Source organism: Polypterus senegalus, chromosome 17, assembly GCF_016835505.1.
Source record: "Polypterus senegalus isolate Bchr_013 chromosome 17, ASM1683550v1, whole genome shotgun sequence".
In the NCBI taxonomy this organism is placed as follows: Eukaryota; Metazoa; Chordata; class Cladistia; order Polypteriformes; family Polypteridae; genus Polypterus; species Polypterus senegalus.
Genome location: NC_053170.1, coordinates 48,796,805 through 48,820,824, shown reverse-complemented (window position 1 = coordinate 48,820,824; position 24,020 = coordinate 48,796,805). Strand labels below are relative to the sequence as shown.

The window sequence follows — 24,020 nt, the reverse complement described above, 5'->3', positions numbered from 1 at the left end:
AAGTCCAGATGCCTACTTAAACCACAAGCAACTGAAACCCCTTGGCTACAGACGGGTGACCTTCTACAATCAGCTGGCTGCACCAGTGATGATCAATACTTATGCAAGTAGGTATTTTGTATATTTCTAATTAATTTAGACCCCTTTGCAGAGACGTGTTTTCACTTTTGACATTTAAAAAGGCCTTTCTTTTGATCAGTGTCCAAAACGGCAAATTATATACACTGGGATTCAATGTTGTATAACAATGAAATATGAAAACTTCCAAGTGGTGAATCCTTACAAAGGCACTGTATATGGCTCAGTTTTGTCAAGTCAGAAGGTATCACAATGATCTGAAGGACATTGAGACAAACCAGGCCCCAGCATCCCATTATCCAATTGATTTGTCTTTTTGTGATGTGAAAGTTGGGTGAACCCTCATTTTACACTGGTCATTAGCAAAAGAAATTTCATACCAAAAAACGCTACTGACAATGAAATCATTTTACTTTTATCCAGGTTGAAATCTTTGGGGCCATCAGCGAAAAACATTTATAATAACCCAGCAAACTACTTCCATCAGTCCCAGAATGCTCCTCAAAATGGACCAAAAGCTGGATGAATAGTTTGTGATGGACACAAATGGCCAATGCAGTGACTCTGGTATTTTTACAGCCTGGAGCCTCCACCTTGGAACTCCAAATAGGTGGAGCTGACTTAATGGGCACTCTGTTGTATTATTTGACGAATTTGTCTAATCTTAGCCGTGTTGTAACTGGGCTGAGCTCTAGAGGTCAGCAGCTAGACTCTATAGACGCCCTTTGGAATCAGCTCCACCTTCTTGGAGCTCCAGGTTGGGGGTTCCAGGTTGCAGAGACGCCTGGTTTGAGAGTTCTGCGTATTCAGCCTACATGGCTTTATGACATGGGGTGCACCTTGTGGTACATGCCGCATTTGAAACTACCTTGAAATTAAATCTTCTACACCGTCATACATAGTGAAGCCTAAAAACTACCCTCTCTTTGCAAACAAACGTTAATTTATTAATCCATGGGGTTGCAGCGCAGTGCCTGCTGGACGTTTTTATTCACAAGAAACACTGCCACCTAGCGTGCATCTGTAGAAATACAGTGTAAGTCATGCTTTCGAGTAAAACGAATGTGTGTGTATATATAGATATATCTATCTATATCTATCTATCTATCTATCTATATATATAAAGCAAAAGAGATTTTCAGACAATTACAAACAAAAAATAAAAAGAGAAACTAACAAAAACAAATAATTAGATGATCTGATAAAGTCAATTGGTCACTTGTCCTTGCCAAAATGCGCATAAAAGTAATTATTTGAAGTGCTACAAAATTATAACGTATCATAATTATTATTGTTAAACTTCTCTCAAGTCATAAATTAATGTAAGGCTCCCACTCATTTCGTGGCCAAGGAGCCGTTTTTAAAAAGTCCAATGGATTGCCTATAAAGTGATGAAACTGTTTTCATGGCAGTTATTACACGTTCTTAGACGTAAGCCAGATTGAAAACTAATCGAATAAGAATACACAGAAAACAAGCAACCGATGGAAAGAGAGGGTATCACAGGGGACATAAGCTTTAAAACTCGGCCTTATTAATAGGCGAGATCAACATTAGTATATGAAGTGCCCCGTCAGGCGCGTATCCTGCACCCGTTTACTTGCTTGTTCGGCTGGTCAGAGGTGATTAAAGATAATAAATAACCTGTTCCTGCTCACATGTCCACTGAGAGCACCTTAGCAAAAGCCGAGAGGACGGACAGCACGGTAGTGCCATCTAGTGTTCAATACCGCATACAGCAATGCAGTTAAGAGTCTATTAAAACACCGACACTGCCAAGTGGCGTGGTGGTTAGTGTCCCTGCGTGGAAAGCCGTTTCAAGAATGTTGTTTTGAACCTTTGCCAGGTTCACGAGGAATTGGCAATCCCGTGTTCGCACTGAATGCCTGGCGTCGACTTCAGGGTTGGTTCCTTTATGCTACCCGGCTGTGCCCAGGCTTTTGTCTACCATGTAATGGAAAACGCGGGTATACAAAATGGACGGAACGACGAGTGACCCACGTTTATGGTTTTGGGCATAAAGAAAAAGAAATGTCGAAATAAAATTGCAGTATTCATTCTCATTTTCAAAATGTTACGATTTTGCGTAATGCCTACATGTCTAGCGAACACGCAATACATAAATAAACAGTCCTCTCAATTTAGTCAAAACACTACTTACCCAACTGTAATTATTAATGTCAAGCTTTTTCTTCGTCGGAGTTTAACTGCTAGCGGCTTTAACGACCATTGACTTTGATGTCATTTCCCCACAAGCTCGGTTTTATTTTTGCTTCCAGAATACCAATATTGTTAAGTGCTATTTTTGTTTGGTACATGAAAGCTCTACATGACAGCCGGCGGTTACGCACAACCTACCATCTTTAGGAAGACAGACAAGCGTAGCGACCAATAGCCTTTCGGGGCGGTGACGTTAGCCCTATCAGGGAGGCAGGGGGCGGTCTTTGCTCTGAACCTCATGCTCGGTAGAGCTAACATTGAAAACACCTGAAACCGTCCGTGTCCTTTTGGGCTGCCCGACTGCAAGCTGGTGTCATTGAGTTCTGCGCCATCCACCGATTTAAAAGCACTGAAATACTGCAGGAAGTCTCGGCGACTTTCAAGGTTTGGCACTCCAGGAGACCGTGCGACCCCAGGGTGGCCAAAGTTAAATCGATTATTTTAAACATTTAAAGTTCAAATAAAACGCATCTTTTCGGGGCGCGCATTTTATTAATTCCAAACTGATTTTTTTGCCTTCTCAAGGTTGTCTTGTTCTTGTAAAAAAATGGACTTGAATTTTCACTATGAGGGAAACATAAGTGACCTGGGCTTTATACCAATTCTTGGCCGCAGTTAGGCATAAATGTCCTCCGAGGAGGTGGGCACACGTGAAAAACTCAACTGGTGTGCCCAAATCAGAGCACTTACTAAGGTACACTGACATGATGACTTGCAGATGGGATGTGAATCATTCTTCGTAACCACTGCGCCACGTCACTTTGGAGTGACAATTGACGATAAAGAAAGTGGTAACACAACATTTTAATGTTCTAGATATACAAATTGTGTGCAAAATGTATACATTCCTTGAGAAAATTGCATGTATCATTAGAGGAAAAGCTGCCATTACATGACGATCCTTGTTTAAATTTAAACAACCTTTTAAAAGTCGCCCCGTATTACAAAAATATACTGATAAACTGCAAAAACTATTCTGTAATCTACCTTTAATGGTAACAGTTGAATTCATACTCATCATATACTGTATATTTGGCAATTGCGGACATTTTAATACACAGCTGCAATTTTTCAATAAGCTGTACGATATGTATACAATAAATATGACACATTTAAAATAAGTTGTTATTTGCACATTTGGAATTTTTAGTCTAATTTGAAATGTAAAACTTGCCATTACTTAACAACTGTATGAAAACAGATGTAATGCTGATGTATCTTATCTCTTAAAGCAATATGTTTTAGTTATATCTATATATATACAGTACATGCACACACAACATATATATATATGTATATATCAGCATATATTTTGAGAAGAAAGTTTTCTGAAATTATGCATTATGATATTTAGAAGCATATGGTGAATGCATAATAAATGGCTGCAGAAAAAGACTTCTGGTTTTACTTGACATTTATTTAAAAAACAGCATAATAAAACTGCAATGCATGTGCAAATGTAAAACAGGCATTTTTATGACTTAAAGCATAAATTATACAGGTACTGTTCAGTAAGGCAATTTTCCAGCAGCTTACTACATGATATTATATGTGTAGTTCAGATATTTCCTATTACCGGGATCATACTTTAAACATCATATTAAACATCAAGGCAAACATAATAAATATATTTTACAAGCACCTATTGTATTTACAGTTATTTGGTTTTAATCAGAAAGCCACAGTTAATATTAATAGGTATATATGATAAAATATACAATGGCTGTATCCACCACACGTCTTCCATTTAAGATTACATTAAACATCTTTCTTCCTTTATGTTAAACTAATTTAGGCAGTAATGAAAACAAATGCAAATGTTAGGAGGATACGGTGTCTCAGAGACTGGACATCACATCCTAAGAGACTCGAGTGTAGCAGTTTGGGTATTTACAGGGTCATATGTACTACAAGGCAGCCATCACAATAAGGCCGAAATGTCAGTTACTGTATATTGAAAAATGAACAATTCTTCACGCTTAAAAGAGTACAAAGGCTGACTTGGCTTGTTTAAATAGACTGAAGCAAAAACTAACACTCCATCCAGGATTGCACAACATATCAAATCGCGACAGGAATGTTACTCTGCTCGTCGATTACAGCTCAGTGACTGCAACAAAATGATGTTTATTGCACACTTGTAACATGTACAGTAATCAAACAGAAAGAAATATAACAGGTTAATTAAAACATGAAAACATCCTCAGATATTTCCTACAAATCAGAGTCAAGTATCAGCAATGGCAGGCTAAGGCACTTGCTCAGCATGGTCAATTCATAACGCCACTGTGCCCAAAAATCAGGCTCTCATTGATTATAGGCGATGGGCACTACAGGGTTGCAGACACTACACAGAACGTGACTAACTGGATTTGATGAAGATGAAGCATACAGACAAGTAATATCCGTTTCAGCAGTTATTACGTACTGTACAAACATTTATTGCATAATTTAAATAAAAGAGAAAATTGCGAACTCTTTATGTTGTGTTTTGTGAACTTTAACCTGGATTTCTTAGTCCTTAACAATGCTAGTATTCACTTTGTTTCTACAAGAATCTTAAAAAATAAAAAAAAGGAAACTCATATCCATCTCGTCTTATTTTCAGTCAAAACCAGTAATTAATTGTGGATTTATATCCAAAATGACCAACACAATAATAAATCAGTCAGTCTTTTATTACATCAGTGTTATAAACCAATAAATCACTCTCCTGGAAAAGTCAGTCTTACAATGTATGGTCTATAAATAATTTAATTCATACATTGATGATTAAAGAATCAATTTGGATTGTTTTTCTATTGCCTTTTTGTTCTTATTTGTTTGTGCCCTTACATTTTTGTCAGTAAGATCTGTGGGAGTTTCATTTATCAAAGAGTGCATAAGCGCGGGGAAGAAAAGCAGCAGACTCCACTTTACACAATACAAATCAAAACAAGGGCATCACTCACATCGACATGTTTAAACACTTACTTGTAAACACGCACCTGCTCGTGGTCACAACTTCTACCTGTGTAGTAAGTTGCAGCATCTCCTGTGGAAGAGCTCAGCTCACTGGGCAATGTGTCATCCTCCCTGGAATACAAGAATCCCTCCCTAAAGTATCTGAGCTACAGCATAAATGGAGGGGGGCTATGACCCGGTCACATACAGGTGGGTGTGCTTCTTAAGGGTGAAACCTTTTTTATTTTTTCTGTGGAGTTATACTGAGACACAGTTGGCCTTTCTTGACAATATGTTAGAAAAACACTCTGTTCTGCTGGATGCAACAATATTAGTATAACAAAAGCAAATAAACAAACACTGTACCGCTATATTGTGTTTTAATGTTATAATATATGAATCATCATATATTATATTGAGCTTTTGTAAAGTTGTCATTGTGAGATACAAGTTAAAATTTGTTATATTTGACATAAATAACAGCAAAAATTATTTTAACTGTCAGTTATTCTTTCTTGGAATAATTATATCACCTCTTTATATTGGCAAGACAGCTAAGCTGATTCACCCATCCATCCATTGATCCTTTGTCTGAACCAGCGTATTCTAATGTAGTTTTGCACAGGATGGACTGTCTCTTCGCAACATCATGCCAATGAAAGAATGTGCTTTAAGGGACATGGCAGATTCCAGTACATTTAGAGTCACTAAAGTCACTAATCAACCTCGTCTGCCTAAGGAGACCACACATAACCATGAAGACACAAAGGAAATGCACTGATGCTACATAAACAGTGGCCATGCTGGGAAGTGAACCTGTGCCTCTGGAGCTGTGAGACAGCAGTTGCAGTCTGATGCTGACACCACTCTGATGTCATTTTTACATTTATGGCACTCTAAAAATGACATGTAGGTACATAATAGCAGCTCAGTGCCAAATCTAGTGCAATTTTAAGACATACCTCCAACAAGAAGTTATTAACGTAGACAGATGCATGAAGTCCATGCTGCAGAAAAACTGAAGCACAAAGGCATTCCCTTTCTTTTATAACAATACTCAACAGAGATAAACGATGCACTTTGAAACATCCTGCAGTGTCCCTGGCAGTAGTATGCTTTTTTACATTGGAAAACAATTGGAAAAACTCACTCCAACAATATAAATTACCAAAATACATTTGCAAAACTATTTTTTATAAAAGTCAGTTTGCACATTTCCTATAAAGGCACTCAAAATGTTTACTTGTCATTGTCTGACAGGACATTTAATGTTTCCCATTGATTTTTCTAAATAAAGCGAAATCTTAAAATAGAACCAAAATAAAACAAAACAATAATTTTTTTAACATTTCGAAATTTGCACTGTTTTTAAAACATGTTTTACTAAATACAAAGCACTCAAAATCCTTTGTACATTTGTACCGTTTTCAGGATGGTACAATACATCTGAGTACTTCTTTTCTTCTGAATTTATGTCATCTTCTCCGGCTTCTTCTTGTTCGGGACTTATCCATATTTGGACAAGTTATCCTTGCATCTCAGTCAATTTATTTTATGGTCATTAAACACTTGAATTGCCATGCACATGTACATTGCTACATTTAACTGTCTGCAGCTCGTAAGTGATGGTGCCTGACAGATGGGAATATGCTCTTCCAAGAAAGACGAGACTGAAATGAAAGTGCCAAACCACAAGTGGTATAAAACCAGAAATGTTGACATAACTGACATGATGAAAAGTCAATGATTGCCAGGACTGATTTACTCCTTAGAGCTAAAGAATTAATTTAAAATTTTCACAATGGCATTCTATAAATAAATATTCAAAAAAAACCATTATAGTGAACTGGGCTTTGTCAGGCTTAAATGAAGACAATGTACTGTACACCTGACCTGCCATTGACAGCTTCTAGTCCTTCTTATGATCTAGTGCCTGATAAAATGGTGCTAGTGATGCTTTGGAGTTGTGCTGTTCCTGCACTATTGCCAGGGTGGCAGGTGTGTAATTCTCATCAGAAGGAATGCTGTTCACTAGGGCGCCATAAGAGAAGGACCCATTGTAATCTGGCTGAACAGTTCTTCCTTTGTCATGGATGTGCGGAAGAGCTACAGTGAAAAGGAAAAGAACATATTATACGTTTCAGTGAAGTACTTAAGACATATACTTAAACAAGATTATTGAATAAAGTCAAACTGAAAGTAATTTGATCTCCCATCTCAGGCTCCTAAGAGAACACGCCATTCATCCCAACAAAGCTTTTGAGTTCTTATAATGGTTTCTACAATATCTCTAAGCTGAGATGCATAGGTCTCCATGATACTGCTTAAAACGACACTATTTAGTAAACTCGTACCCTCCGAAGAATTAACACCTAACATTTTTGTGAAATCTGCCTATAAGCAATGTCCACCTATGACATCTGTTTTTAGTCAGCAGTTAAATTTATTGTATTATTATTATTATTATTATGTTTTGTAATTTTATTGTATTAATTTATTCAGTAACAGTATAACAGCACCCCTCATCCTTTTTATTTAAAGTAAAAAGATGCATTTCCTTCAATCTTTTATCACAACTCATATTCAAATGAAACACATATAAAGGAATACTTCCAAGGTCACAGGAATCAGGAACAAACCACTGAGTCAAGAGGAAGCTCTTATAACATTATAAAAAGTATAAGGATGACACATTGGAGCAACTGCCTGAACAACTAATCTTGCTGAAGTGAATCATCTTCCATGGTTTGTTAAAACTTCTTATGTTCTTCACATTTTAAGGAATTGGTGTAGCAGCTTCTCTATTAGATTTCTGTACCACTCTTATGTCCATCCTGTGAAGCAGACACTAAAACTGCGCAGGATTTCCAGGTGTAGTACAGTTAACCATAACCTTTCTTAACTCATACTCCAAAAACCACATTTGCTATTATATAGCCAACATCCCTGCCTTTTTAACTAGTTATATGCAGAGTTCCCCGTTATGGTTATGAACAGTGACAGGTACAATAGGATTCTTAAGTTCTTCTAGCTTAAATATTCCTCATTGTGTGTAAATGTAATGCTTCTTTCTTTCTTCATATTAAATTTAATTTTCTACCTATTTATATTTGGTCCAGACAAAGCCACAGGAATTTTCATGACTCTATGGTATCAACAAAGCCACCTAATTTAGTGTCATATGGAAATTTCCCTCATTTGTTATATTTTTAGATAAATCTGCCATTTCATAAAGCAGTGGCTCCTGTATTGACCCCAGTGGAAACCTAATAATTGAAAAAAAAAATCCATATATCATAGTGTGCAATTTTCTGCACTTAAGCCAGTTCCATACCAGTCTTCCTACTGCATCCTGAATCCCTCTTTTTACTTTTGTAATTTGTTGCCTAAGCTCTCTCAGAGTACCACATTAGGTTTTTGAAAATCAAAGTTCATAACATTGAACTCTCCACAATATTTTTTTTTTCCTGTCAAACTCTATCAGAATTAGTGATGAGCAATCAAACCACTCTATGTGAAACCCCATCTTGTCTTTAACAGCTGCTTCCAGTAACATGTCTGTGGTACACGTTAGATAAACTAACATATTAATACTGTCAGCGGAAAACACTTTCTTATAAAATGGGGGAATGTTTGATACCTTGTTAGGTGTTTAGCTATACGGCTGTTTTGTGAATATGGTCTATAAATATAATCACAAGTTTATTTAAGCATTTGACTAAGAGTTACCTGATCTGGGTGATTCTTTACCTTTTAAAGTTTTAATCTTAGTAGGGCTTTGCTTGCTACAATCTTTAAATGATTTTAATTTTTTTTAACATAGCTACTGACACTTTACTGATTTCTTCAGGTAAATATAAACAGTAGTATTTGCTGTTTCCGTACTTCATATGTTCCTAACACAAGCATGGTAGATTGACTGGTAACACTAAATTGCAGTGGGTTTGTGTGTCAGTGGCCTGTGATGAATGAGTTTTGCCTCAAGTCCTAAGCTGTTAGGAAAGGGCTGTCCAGCTGCTGAGACAGGGTGATCCTTCTCTGAAATTTGATGAGCTGTGGAAAGAAACTGTAAATGAATCTACTGGTGCGAGTGCGAATAATCCAGTACTGGAAGTAGTGAAAAAACTAACTGTGCAGGATGGCTGGTACCTTTATTAAAACTGTTTGCCTTTCAACAGCAAGTCTTTTTAAAATGTCCTAAACAGAATGCAGCTCAGTGCTGATAATATTCTGTGCTGCATCCTGCCTGTCTCCTAGACCCAATCCCAACAACAAAACTCCTGAAGAACTCAACTGCAACCATTCTTAACATTGTTATTAGTTACTTACTCACCTGGCACAGTTCCTAATCCACTAGAAGAGTCAATTATCAGACTGTTACTGAAAAAAAAATCAGAGCTAGTCCCACATATACTTAACAAGTATAGACCTATTTAATGTAGATGCCATATAGTGTCAATCTCACCTTACATATCAAAATTTATTTTAAAAATTCCAGTCCAGCTTTCAGACTGGAAATAGTAGTGAAAAAGCAGTAACCCATGTTGTAAACTACACTGTAATATCTTTTGATAAAGAAAATGCCACAGTAATGAAGCTGTTAGATTCAAGTTCACTATTATTATTTCATAGGTGGGAAAAGTATGTTGGGCTCTCAGTTTGTATTTATCTAATCAAGTACGTATAGAAATTGTTATATTTCAGCTAGAGTACCTGGCACGGCTAGGGTTCAAAGTTATATTTTATGTCCCTTTTGTTCTTTGTTTAGCCATTTACTTATGTTAATGTTATTTTTGTTAATCATCTGATGTATTTTCTTTGCCTATATTATGTTCCTTGTGTTGTGTGGATTGTCACCTACCAATTACTACCAGGAACTATCCTCTATGCTAGAAATCCAGAGAGTCTACCTGCTATTCCTGCCTGTTCATTGTGAATGCGCTCTGGTGTGAGGGAGTTCTTGTCCCTTCTGCGGTGCATTTTGTGAATTTTCTGGATTTTGACCATTTTTCTCTATTTTTTGACTTGACCTCTAAATATCTGTACTGGAACTTGTTTGCTTTGGATTGCCTTTGTGTTTTAGACAATTGCATTTTGCATTTTGTACTCCACAGAGCTTCCTTCAATGCTTTTGAGTAGCTGGTAGGAAGAAACCATTTTATTTTTAAAGATTCTACAAGGCTCTTTTTGTATCTAGCCAGAGTTTATGACAAGTGGGCATTTTTGGAAGTGCTTTTGGGACTAGAATGATTTGGAACTCCTAGTTCATGACAGAAATGTACTGACGGTACTACTGTCATTATATTCTGAAGTTAAATATGGAGTCCTGCAGGGCTCAGTACTTGGATCTTTACTGTTTCCATTTTATATGCTTCCATTAGGGACTATCACTAGTAAACATAAAATTAATTAATATCCATGTGCAAATAATAATGAGCTATACCTTTCTTTTAGACCAAATGAAGTTTCTCTGATAGCATCCTTAATTAATTGTGTCAGTGAATTAAAAGTAAGGATGAATGACAACTACTCATCTCTGTATACAAAAAAAATGTTATTTATTGGAGGAAGTAATGAAGACTGCAACAATATTCTGCCTTTTAATACTTCTGCTTGTCTAAACATCAGTTTTATTGAATCAGCACATTGTTGATACCTGCATGTTTTTAAACACTTCCAGCTCAGAAATACTGGAAAATAAAGACTGTTTATGTAGGATACTGAGAAATCAATTCATGCATTTGTTCCTAGTAGAAGTACTAGATTACTGCAATGATATCACATGCTGTTTAAACCACTGCAGCTTTCATTTAATTAAAAAAATGCTTCTGTAAGAATCATCATAAGAACGAGAAAGAAACTCCTGCTTTAAGTTGTTACTCTTGCTTCCAGTTAGGCTTATGGCTGATGTTAACAATGACTTAGAAGGCCATGCTTACCTAGCTGTGCTTGTCATTACTTACAAACCACAGCATGTATTAAGATCTTAAGATATTGGCTTTTTAAAGATTCCAAGAATTAATAAATAACAGTGGGAAGTTGAGCGTTTAGCTACAGGGTCCCAAAGCTGTGGAATGATCTGCCTGCTCATATAAGACGTGCTCCTTTGATATGAGCTTTTAAATACAGGTCAAATACTCATAACTTTAGTCTATCATACACTGATTATAACTGCCCATTCTCTGTGAATATTTCATCTTGTTTGTACAATAATGTGTGCAAAGCAACAATTATGAACTATTAATAACTCTCCTCTATTTTGTTTCTCTTCTTGGTGTGCTGCTTTTTTCTATGACTGGGTAATAAAATTGTGTATTATTTTTGAAACGTTTTCTCATCTTCTTCATACTGTACTTATATTTACAGTAAGCACTTTGTAGAAATATTCTACTTAAAAATTATTTTTTTACTATGTTAAAACTACTTTAACAAGGGCATTAAACTTAATATACTGTTTATGTACTTACCTGGCATTGTGTCCATTGCTACATAGGGTTCAAAAGACTTTGATTTTTTTCTGTTTCTTGTTATTAGGAAGACTCCCGCAAAAGTAATGACACATCTGTATAGAAATGTAAAAATATTGCTTTTACAAACTCCATAATAAAATTAGTTGCTTTCCCTCAATGAAGTTTGATTTCTTATAGGCTTAGGAGATAATCTAAAAAGAAAGCAGAACTTAAACCAAAGCAATTTCAGTGGAGTATAATGCAGAGAGACACTTACCCCAACAAAAACATACAAATGTGAAGAGCCTGCTCCTTGTTAAATTCATGATAAAATATTGCTCCTAAAATGGCAAAGAAGCAATCCATTTAAAATTTAATTGTAATTAGAAATCATTTAATTAAGTACACATTTTTATTTACATTTTATTTACAGACTTTTGTAATGTATATCCCACTATCTTCCTTTGAATTTTCTCTTTGCCCAAATATGTTTCTTTGGCATTTAAAAGTGGCTTAAAAGAGCGGATTTGAAGACTTATAACCGTGAAGATTTTTTCATGACCTGATACACTTTAATGTGGCCTAAGTAGGTCTTATGGGGTCTTATTTTTGGTTTCTTTTTGCGAGTCTGTAGTAGCGTTGATTGGCAAAATTCACCAAAGTGTTTTTTGTAGTGAATATGCTGTGTTATAAAAGTATTTTGTTGTTTTGTACAGATTCGTTGTATGTTGTATCCTCACTGCTGGTTTAAGCATTTTATACTCCTTGTTATGCTATGCAGATTAGGTACTGACAGGCACAGCACTCCAAATATTTTATGCTGATAGGCTCTCTGAATGTGCAGATATGCACTGGTATGCATATATTATTTGCTGGCACTCTGAAACTTAAACAGGAACCTATCGGTATGGAGTAATGCAAACCGATCTTCAAGTCCCAGTGACCAACCTGCTGCGCAATCATATAAGGGAAGCGTGTGTGGACCGATTGATTGCACAATTAGCCATGTCACACAGTGCTTAATCAAAATAAAACCTTAAAGGTATAATAAAAATAATAAAAAATGTACTATATTTACATTAATTTTCTATTATTCTGACAGAAGAAAAAAGTGTGAAGGATCTGCACAGATAGACTGGAAACAAAAAAAGACATGTCAGCTCTGTCCAGTCTACAAAGACATATCAAGTGCAACTGATGTACAGTATCTTTTTCTTCCATCAAAAACATAGAAACACCTTAGTAATAAATCTTTCATTATTATTATTATTAATAATAATATAATTTCACAGGGTTTAAAGTTTGTTGCTCATGCATTTGGCTGGCGAACAGTCTACCAAGAAGCAAAGATATGTTTTTATGCTATACACTTTGCATCACATCCAGTCAGTACCTCAAATATTGAAACTCTGTCAGCACAATGATAAATTTGTTGAATTCTGTTTAAGGTTAACATTCCCTTTGTGTCTTTTGTTGTTTTGACTCTGGGTGACAGAGTGGTTAATACTGCTGCCTCACAGTCCAGGTCACATTTTTGGCAATATTAATGGGTTCAGCATAGTTGGCAGATGCTTCCCGAAAGCTCAGGGACACGTAAAACACAATTGCACCATTATAATCCACACAAAACTAGTTCAATTCCTCCTTCTCAATTGACAAAGAATTTTACCGAATTCAGCTAGGTTTCTTAAAATTGAACAATGATTATTGTTATGGTTGTAGCATCTATCAAAAAGGAGGTATGCAATAATTAAAGACATATTCAAAAAATAACTATTCTATAAATTGTTTAAGCCGCCATGTTTTGTGACTTCTTTTTTATAGTTAAAATATCTTTGGACTGTACAACTATTTTAAACAAAACAAAAAGAAATAAATTGAGCTTACCTGCTGTTATAGCAAAGATTGTTGAAAAAATATAGTTAAGACAGGCGATCTGAGCAGCATCATAAATCTGTGAGGCCTGTGACAAGAACCTACAAATGTATGTAAATAAAAACTGATATTGTCACATAAGCAAGGAGTGGAAATGAGCTTAGATATGATGATTCAAGACAGGTTTTTAGAATTATCCAAAGATTTTATCCTTCAACTCAAGTGATCTACGCCAAACCTCTTTAAACTGTTTTAGGGCAATGTTCAATACATGTTTCTTTCCTGTATTACTTAATTTTGTCTCTTTAGATGCTATACTTTTGATGTTCATAATACAAAAAAAAATTAAAAAAAATAATAGTATAGGCCTAAAAGAACATATCAGGTTAATCTGTTTGAATGCTGATGTTTGACTTATTTTTAGGAGTAAAAAGCCTTTACTTTAGACTTTAGAGTCCACCTAAATTACTGGGAACTTATAAGACTACAGAACATCCATTTTACAATTGAAAAACATTGTTTGGAAATAATGATCCATCCATTTATGCTCCTAACCTGCATATTCTATTACCAGGGATAATTAGGGATGGCGATGCCTATGATACCATGCTCCCACAGGACATGCTTGTGCTAATTTATACTAAGATGATTTAAAGGCGTCCATTTACAACATTTCAAATCTTTGGGATGTGGGAGGAAACTAAAATGTAAAAGTTAAGCAAATATGGAAACAGTGATCAAACTTTGTGACAAAGTGAAAACACCACACAGTAACTGAGTCTGGTACTGAATCCAGATCTCATTTTAACAAATCAGTAATACATAAATTCAATTCTAATCACTAATGCTCACTGTTAATTGTCTTTTGCATTCAGTTTTGCAATTTAAGTCAATATTTATATATATTCTGGAAGTTCAGTCTAAATACCATTTAAAGATTTCTTTAGACTCAGAAACTCAAAGTTTGAAACACATTACTACCATTTTTCATTAAAATGATTGCCCTGTTGCATTTTTCTCATTTTTTTCCCCAATAAACAATCAATAACTGAGAGCATGACATAGACAAAGGGCTAAGGAGTACATCTGCTGTGTTTATTACTACATGAAAGTTTGTATTTAATGTATTTTTGTTTAAAACTGCACTGTATGTTTTACACATGCAGGTAACTAGTAGGGCTAATATTACCTATAGTTCTGAGCCACTTCTTAAATAATGGCAGTCAGAATTTTCACCAGTGTGTCTTTTTGTGCAATGCCCATTGCAGACATTAAAGTGCTAAACTGATTACTTCCATAAATTAAGTTATCCACCACTGACAGCTTTCTGATACTAGTAGATGGTAATACTGCATATTATGGCCATTTTGTTTTTTTATGACAGTCTGCCAGACTCCAGCTTGGTGATGAATTTAGATTAGAGTGATTGGTGGCTGAAAGGAACACAGGTGTCTTTTGAGTTGTCCATGGTTGACAAATGAATGGATGAAAACAATAATAGTGTAAAAAAATGTTGTCATAAAAGCAAGATATATAAAGCACAGCCGGCCCTTGTGAGGCTGATGGGTAAGTCCAAAGTGCAAGCTTTAATATTGTGCCTAATTACAAATGATTATCAGGTGTCTGGCAAGCTAGCATGCTATGTGAAACTGTTGCTAAGCAACATGGGACACTAAAAATAAGAGCTGAGAAATAAGAGAACATGCTTGGCTGGCATGCCATATTTATGATAAACCATTTCTTGGAAATTTTTTTTGCAACATACACCTTTATTAATACATTTTTATATAATTTAATTGAAGTATAATGTGGTTGAATGTTGGGTTTACTAATTATTAACAGAAATATTTAATGTCTAATGCTGTTGGTTGATGTTGTATAACTCAAATGTTGTTATTTAAACATAGATTTGCTTCTGCATATTTGAGAAACGTTTTGTATTATCATATTTCATGCAGCACTTTAAAAGTAAAATGTAAAAAGAAACACCTATCTAGCACATAACTGTACATATTTGCATCTTTTTATCAACTGGTCATAAGATGATCCAAGATTTCAACCTGGAGAACAGGGTGAATAATGAGCTAATATGACACTGAAGGGCATGTGAAATTCTGTTTTGTTATATTTTGCAAGTCCCTATTTCTGATGCTGTAGAATGCTTATTGGTTATTCAGAAACTTTACACAGTAGACAGAATTATGGAAACGAAATGGACCTATTGGAAATATTATTAAGAGGCATTTGTTAAATCTTCTTTTAGAAGCAGTCATTATTACCCGATCAGTGTTTCTCACATTCTAAGATGACAATGAATGTAAAAGGCTCTAGTGTTTCGGAAATAAGAAAAGGAGGAAAGAACATTCATTAAATTAAATCTAAGTGGAAATCCCTAAAGCCCTACTAATCATGTTGGCAGCCATCATCAAATAAAGGACTGGTTATAAAAATGAGTTTAGCGTGACATAAAATTGTTGAAGAATTTTTTCAGGTTTCAGCATACAATGGAACTTTCTGGATGGAAGAAACAAGATTCACAGTAAGTGTTCAGTTGTTGTAGCATAGAAAGTGTATCTGGCATAATGCAGTGACTCTGAAATGTGCACTGATCCTCCAATGAATTAACTCAATTGAAGCTTGTGTTTGGCTTTGCCGGCTAGGGATCACAAAGATTTGGCATTTGATGGTGTGCAATTCTATTTAATTGTTTTGAATAGCGTGATGATCTACACTGCGAAGAGCCACTGGCTGTTTCAGAACTCCCAAGTTAAAAGAACATGAATAACTATGCTGTCACATTTGGTCATTTGCTCTTCTGCTGGACTGTATCTGATGATAATATCAAAGTTCATACTGAAGGATTGCTGAATAAAATACATTTTATCAATTACCGTATTGAGTATTTTTTTTGTGAAATGTTTGTATGTTTTGCAAGGAATTATATATATTATATATTTTTATGCTTTCATATTTTTATTCATGCAGTGGTGCTTGAAAGTTTGTGAACCCTTTAGAATGTTCTATATTTCTGCATAAATATGACCTAAAACATCATCAGATTTTCACTTTAGTCCTAAAAGTACATAAAGAGAAACCAGTTAAACAAATGAGACAAAAATATTATACTTAGTCATTTATTTTCTGAGGAAAATGATTGAATATTACAGAATTTTTGAGAGGCAAAAGTATGTGAACCTCTAGGATTAGCAGTTAGTTTGAAGGTGAAATTCGAGTCAGGTGTTTTCAATCAATGGGAATGACAATCAGGTGTGAGTGGGCACCCTGTGTTATTTAAAAAAGTTAAAAGTCTGCTCTTCACAACAGATGTTTGTGAAAGTGTATCATGGCACGAACAAAGGAGATTTCTAAGGACATCAGAAAAAGAGTTGTTGATGCTCATCAGGCTGGAAAAGGTTACAAAACCATCGCTAAAGAGTTTGGACTCCACCAATCCACAGTCAGACAGATTGTGTACAAATGGAGGAAATTCAAGACCATTGTTACCTTCCCCAGAAGTGGTCGACTAACAAAGATCACTCCCAGAGCAAGGCGTGTACTAGTCAGCAAGGTCTCAAAGGACCCCAGGGTAACTTCTAAGCATCTGAAGGCCTCTCTCACATTGGCTAATGTTCATGTTCATGAGTCCACCATCAGGAGAACACTGAACAAAAATGGTGTGCATGGCAGGGTTGCAAGGAGAAAGCCACTGCTCTCCAAAAAAAAACATTGCTGCTCGTCTGCAGTTTGCTAAAGATCACGTGGACAAACCAGAAGACTATTGGAAGAATGTTTTGTGGATGGATGAGAGCAAAATAGAACTTTTTGGTTTAAATGAAAAGCGTTATGTTTGGAGAAAGGAAAACACTGCATTCCAGCATAAGAACCTTATCCCATCTGTGAAACATGGTGGTGGTAGTATCATGGTTTGGGCCTATTTTGCTGCATCTGGGCCAGGACGGCTTGCCTTCATTGATGGAACAATGAATTCTGAATTATATCACAAAATTCTAAAGGAAAATATCAGGACATCTGACCATGAAATGTTTTGGAACAGCCAAGTTAAAGTCCTGACCTTTATCCAATCGAAATGTTGTGGAAGGACCTGAAGCGAGCAGTTAATGTGAGGAAACCCACCAACACCCCAGAGCTGAAGCTGTTCTATGTGGAGGATGGGCTAAAAATTCCTCCAAGCCGGTGTGCAGGAATGATCAAAAGTTACCGGAAACATTTAGTTGCAATTATGTGAACATAAACCCCTAAATCTTTTTCAGAGGTTGCCTCCTGTAGCACAGTGTCTCCCATTTTGATGTCTTTATAATCGAAATTCTTTTTGCCACATGTTGCCCACATTTAGTACTTTGCACTTTTCTACATTAAACTGTATTTTTTAAGCATTTGCCAGTTCTTAATGTTGATCAAAACTTTCTGAATTGTTTTTACTTGCTCTTCAGTGTCTATCATTGCTCCAATTTTAGTGTTATCTGTGAATTTTAAAAGTTCACTAATTATACTGGAATCAATGTCAATAATATAAATCAGAAAAATTAATGGTTCAATGAAAGACTCTTAGGGGAATCTGGTAAACACTGATCACTGATGACCTAACTCCATGTGGAACATTCTCCTCTAAACTGTACTCTTTGCCTCCTACCGGTTAACCAATTTGAGATCCAGTTTTATAGGTTACTCCTGATGCCTATAGTTTCTAATTTTAGGTTTAATCTTAGGTGTGGGCCTGCATCAAAAGCTTTTTATAAGTCTAAGTAAATTATATTGTATGCTTTGCTTCTGTCAACTATTGCAGCTGCCTGTTCAAAAATATCTAAATGATTGGTTTGGCAAGATTGTCCTCTCATAAACCCATGCTGGCTGTTGTTCAGTATGTTACTTTCATAAAGGTACTTTACCTATTTATTCTTATTATATTTTCCAAAATTTTGAATGGGTGTTAAATAATGGTACCTCTTCCACTTGCATTATTGGAGGTATTCCAGCAACCAATATTGTCCGTTTTCAAATTCATACTAATATATGCAATGTTATGAATACTGTCACAAATGTGCAATTGATTGATGGTGTGAGGTGCAGTAGCGTCACTTCCGGTTCTGACCTAAACCCGCCTCTTCCTGCAAGAAGCCATCTTAACAGAGCCACCAGCACCACTAGCTAGTTGACAGAATTGTGTCTGGAAAAATGTATTGCTATAGCATCAACTGCTAATTTATTTTAACTAAAAGCTTTATTTCAACATATTATATGGGGTTCACCTGTTGGTAGTCCAACCTTTCATCTTGTATATTTCTTGTCATTTACAATACTCAAGAAGACTTTTAGCTAATATTTTCAGTAATGATACAATTTTTACACAATTTCAGTTTCCTTGGCATCATTCTGGTTGCAGGAGGGTCATACAATGCAATATTCAGCTGATCAATTACAATAGTGCTATTGTATCAGTTGATGAGTCAACACAAGGATTCATTGTGATCACAGATAAGCTGAATGCATAAGGCATTAACTGGTTATCACTGTAACCACATCTGCCCCAATTACCACTATACAATTACTCACGTTGCTTGGAAGACAGCAGTTGCTACCATGCACACAAACATAACATAGAAGATAGGGTAAGTGAGTTGCATGCTGCCTTGTATGGTAAGGACTATCATTCCAGAAACAGCTTTTACAGTTACGACTGTCATAGAACCTATAGAAGAGAAAAAAGCAGTACATGTATTTAAAAAGTTATGTGGTGAAAATGCTCAATCATTCAAAAAACTGACACTTTTTTTCAAGCTACACACTAATCAAGAAAAGCCCAATAAAGTTAAAGAATTCAAATTATGTGAAACAGCAAAAAATATTCCAGGTAGAACAATATATGGAAAGAGGAGGAGGTTCAAATACAGCAAAATATAGAGTAGGAAAATGTGGTCTGATTTTATCTGTAGTGTTAACGCTTTCAAACAATATTAAAAATAGCAATTTTAAACTGGTAAAACATATTTGAGCTACAAATTAAAATAACCCAACTTTCAGTAGGGTCCATATGATAATGCACAACCATCAGCCACTCTTCAATTTATATGCCATGTTTGTCTCACCATTGGTAACATGGAAAAATGAATTAACTACATTAAAAGTAGTAAGAGCGGTAAGTAAAATAATGTCTTCATTTGAAACACATCAATGTGTTGCTAGTGGAGAAGATAACCACGTATGCTGCATATTCCTCAGGAAGTTCTGCCTTGGTTTTCCCAAAATTGACTACAAATTAAAACAATTACATTCTTAGATAATCACAATAACATTTATTTCTATACACATTTTCATACAAAGGATATATCTGAAAGTGCTTTACAACATGATATAACACTTGTATACCTGGTTGTAATGAAAGATGTACATACTGTTTTAATGTTTAAAGGCTACAACCCGCTGTGGCATCAACTAGATACTTCACATATTATGCTACTTTATTGTTACTCAGAATTACCCATACAGAAAAGGGGAATAACATGCAGCTCCACAGTGATAGAGAGCAGGCTATAGACTAAAAAGTGGTCCCAAAAGTTGCAAGATCCAGCACTAAATGTCTATATATCACTGCTATGTAAATTATGTACATATGTGTGCATGTCCATCTTTCTTCTGGAATTATTCTCATCTTCATGCAAGTGTGCACTGTGCAATAAATAAATAGGGTTAAATTAAAAGATACTTTACTCTTTTCTCTTAACATACTGAAGAAATGCATGTGTGTGTACAGGAGGGGTGTAATGGATAATGAAATCAAAATGGACTGCTCATTCAACTTTGAAATGTCAAACTTCAGATATTTTTTCCCACATTGACACCACAATCCTAGCCAACCATTCCTTAATGTTAATTTTTTTTTTCAATTTGAGGGTAGCATAAAGTGTATGTGATTGAATAAAGAACTGTTGTCATATTGTTTCTACAACACAATGAAGTATACACTATATTTTAGTACATTTGTAGTTTTTAAAAAAAAAAGGTGAAGGTCTAACAGTCTATATTCTGAGGTACTATTTTAAATAGTATAAAATATACTATAATAAAATAGTAAGTGTCAACTACTTTTCCTTGTTTCAGGTACATGTTGATCATTGATTTAAATACTTTACCTAGTAAATACAGCCTGTAATGTCTTAGTAAATTATATGTGCTAATACAGAATAAGAGACTTTTAATGTTGCCTGCCACTTTCTATATGCAAGTATCACAGATAAATATAGCAAGGTTTTGTCACTGAAGGCACGTAAGCAATTGTGGTCCATGGCCGGCCATTCATCCTGGCCAATACCCCTAGGCCGCCAGAGGGAGCCCTCCCTGCGACATGGAGATGCCCCAAATTCCAGCAGGCCATCATGGACTATGGAGTTTTCCTGTACAGCCCTGCTGGATAACGTCTGGACCACCAGGGGTCGCTGCAGGGAGACCGAGGGACTACTATTTGCCCTACACCCTGGAAGTATGTACGAGTCACATGGACAGGAGGAATGATGTACTTCCGGGGTGAAGAAAAGGACTTTTTATCTGACCCAGAAGTGATAAGGAATCATGGACTGGAGGATGGAAAACACTTCCGGGTCAAGGACTATAAAAGAACTGTGGGAACTCCCAGACGGCGAGCTGAGCTGGATGGAAGGGTGGCAACACATCTGGAAGCTGGAGGATTGTATGGTTATTGATTGTTTTATGAGTATTGTGGAGTGTAGGGTGCTTTGTGCACTATTTAGTAATAAAAAGTCAACTATTTGGACTTTTACCTTGTGTCTGACGTCTTGGTCAAGGGTTCAAGGGAGCGATATCGCCCCCTATCTGTCACACAACATATGTGTAAGTCTGCAAACTGCATGATTTTTCAAGTACTGTTCAAAATTCTAAAGTTGCATGTATTATCATTTTGATTTTGTCACTAATTACTGCTTATTCAATTGTACAATAATCCAGTGTAAGAGTGAATGTAGGACAGTAATTTATGCTAGCACTAGCTGTATTACCCGTTTAATAGTGCACAATCTATTAGAATGTATTTTGTAATGTATGTAGTACTAAAATAGACTTCACAAGCATTAGTGCTGCTTTTACAAATCCAAATTGCATATAACACAGACACAGCACACAGATACATAGACACACACAAACAGACACTTGTCTTTTTATTTAGGTGAATCGGCTGATTTTTGTCCATCTGGTGGTTATTTTCTGTTGGCCGTATTCAGCACTAATGTCTGAAGTGCATCATCATTTGGTGCACTGCATCTACTTATTTCCAATAAGTTTGAAAGAAGGCTGATTTTATTCTTGCAGACGATAACAATCCAAAGTTTCACTTGTTGCCATCAGGCTGCAGATTTAGGTCTCCAAGAGTGATGAGAACCAGATTTAAGAACTCATTTGTTTCTGGAACAGTAAGCATTTTGAATGCTAGTAGTTGAGTGAGGTGAGTTTTGAATTATTATTATGTACAGTTAGAGTTCATTATTCTTATTTGTAAAATACAGTATGTATGTGTGGATGTACTGATTGTCACAATGGTTGTCATATTTAGGCTTATTTTCTTGTATCTGAGTAACAATGTCTTATATTTAGTACTCTCCTCCTGTAAAAAAACACATTTCCTCTGGGATAATAAAAGTCTACCTAACCTAATATGACATTCGGCACCTTTGTGATGATTAGTGTTGGGTGATGCCTTATAAAATATTTTTCAAAAAGGAGGGAGACACCTGTTCCTGAAATAAACAAATCATTTCCACAGAATCCAATATATACATATGACAAGCTGTGCTTCACCTGCTGTAACCGGTGGTAGTTCATGAAGATACAGTATACAGTATATTCATTTTCCCTCTAAATCTTATGACCTCTTCAGGAAACAAAATGTTCCCATCTCACAAAGTTATAATTATCATCATTACTAATTTTTGGTAATAAAACACAGTGCAATATAAAGTGGACCCTGGCATAGTGTATTAAATACCTATACCATGAAAGAGAGCTGAATAAAACAGGTGAAAGAAATTTTAAAATGAATAGTAATGAAGAGATTCCAAAATGACACTGTTAAAAGCACTAATAATAAACATGCATAAACAACTACTATATGGTAAAGGAACAAATACTGAACATATCTTCTTACCCAAAAGTGCTACCAAAAGCAGGATTACCACTAGGTATTTTGCATCCTTTGTCTTATAGAAATACAGTAGAAGGCAAAAGGCAATAATTTCCAGTAGCTGTAATTTAAAAGATAAAATTACATTATGTAGCCCAATAATTAGCACATTAAGACTTCTGTATAAAATGTATCATATGACCCAATTTCTGATTCCTGTTTAGTCAATGTAGGTCACAGACTGGCACCCAGTGCTCTGAAAACTTATTCACCTCACCACATTGTAGCATATTTTTCACAATGAATGTTATGATGTTGTCAATCAAACCTAAAATTTGATGGACCAAGAATGAACAAATAATAGAAAATTGGTACATTCCTCATGTCAACAATAAAGCAAATTAAACAATGATAATGCATTGAGTAAAAAGGAATTGTGGTTTTACTAGCTGTAGTACCAATAAGTGTAACTCGATGTTTCTAGCAGTTATTGATCGTTATCATAGATGGACTTTTGAGTATGAAAATCTTGTAGATACTACATTTCAACGGCTTTAGTCTTAAGTTTAACTGTCATTTCATTTCCTTCAGTAATTCTGATGTAGATTTATTTCAGATCATTTAGCTGTATAACAGCTGTATGTCTGCTTCAGGTTTATGGAAGAATGGTCTAACACTCTCCTGAAGAATCTTTTGATACAAACAAAATTATGCTTGTCAGATTGCATGAGCCCTTCCTGTAAAATGGAGCTTTAAATATTTCTCCTACCATAATCAGTCCATTTATGGCTAAATTATTCCACTTTCAAGTCATTGTCCCACAGAACATTCTTCCAGAACTCACTGTGAATATTCATATACTTTTCTGACAAACCTAAAGTCAGCATGCAAGTCATTCTTATTGAGCAGTGGACTACATCTTAATACTCTGACATGATGTAATTTTTGCTCCAATAGTGAAATAATGAATACCAGAGCTGATAAAATAGACATTTGCAATTCTCTAACTGCTGCTTAAGGGTTTTTTGAAAATTGTTAAAACTTACTCCAGAACATTATTTAGCTAGACAATGACTTCTGGGTTGAGTTTAGTCTCAAACCACCCACTTGGACAATAAACATGATTCACTGACACTCCCAGAGCCACATAAATCACTTGGAGACTCTTTCCTGACTGTCACATATCAATAGCTTAATTTATTGTTGAGATTGTCATCATGACATGATATACCTGTAGAACAAAAAGTATATGCTGGCAACTTCATTTTGATGGGAATGGCCAAGGAATGTTTATTAAGTTATTTTTCTGA

General features: G+C 35.5%; 2 protein-coding genes across 2 annotated transcripts in view; both read right to left on the bottom strand.

Annotated features, from left to right (window-relative positions):
• Window positions 1-2,426, bottom strand: part of rcan3 (regulator of calcineurin 3) — a 110,886-nt gene extending 108,460 nt beyond the window's left edge. Inside the window, exon 1 of the mRNA XM_039739704.1 lies at window positions 2,240-2,426. The gene's annotated coding sequence lies outside the window, so the exon portion shown is untranslated. The remainder of the gene's footprint in view (window positions 1-2,239) is intronic.
• Window positions 2,427-3,694: 1,268 nt separating this feature from the next.
• The window catches only part of nipal3 (NIPA like domain containing 3), a 56,819-nt gene continuing 36,493 nt past the window's right edge, over window positions 3,695-24,020 (bottom strand). Inside the window, exons 6-11 of the mRNA XM_039739288.1 lie at window positions 22,735-22,831; window positions 19,137-19,272; window positions 13,578-13,666; window positions 11,968-12,031; window positions 11,709-11,803; window positions 3,695-7,347 (exon numbers count right to left, since the gene is read on the bottom strand). Of these exons, the coding sequence (XP_039595222.1) occupies window positions 7,151-7,347; window positions 11,709-11,803; window positions 11,968-12,031; window positions 13,578-13,666; window positions 19,137-19,272; window positions 22,735-22,831 (678 nt within the window). The 3' untranslated portion in view covers window positions 3,695-7,150. The remainder of the gene's footprint in view (window positions 7,348-11,708; window positions 11,804-11,967; window positions 12,032-13,577; window positions 13,667-19,136; window positions 19,273-22,734; window positions 22,832-24,020) is intronic.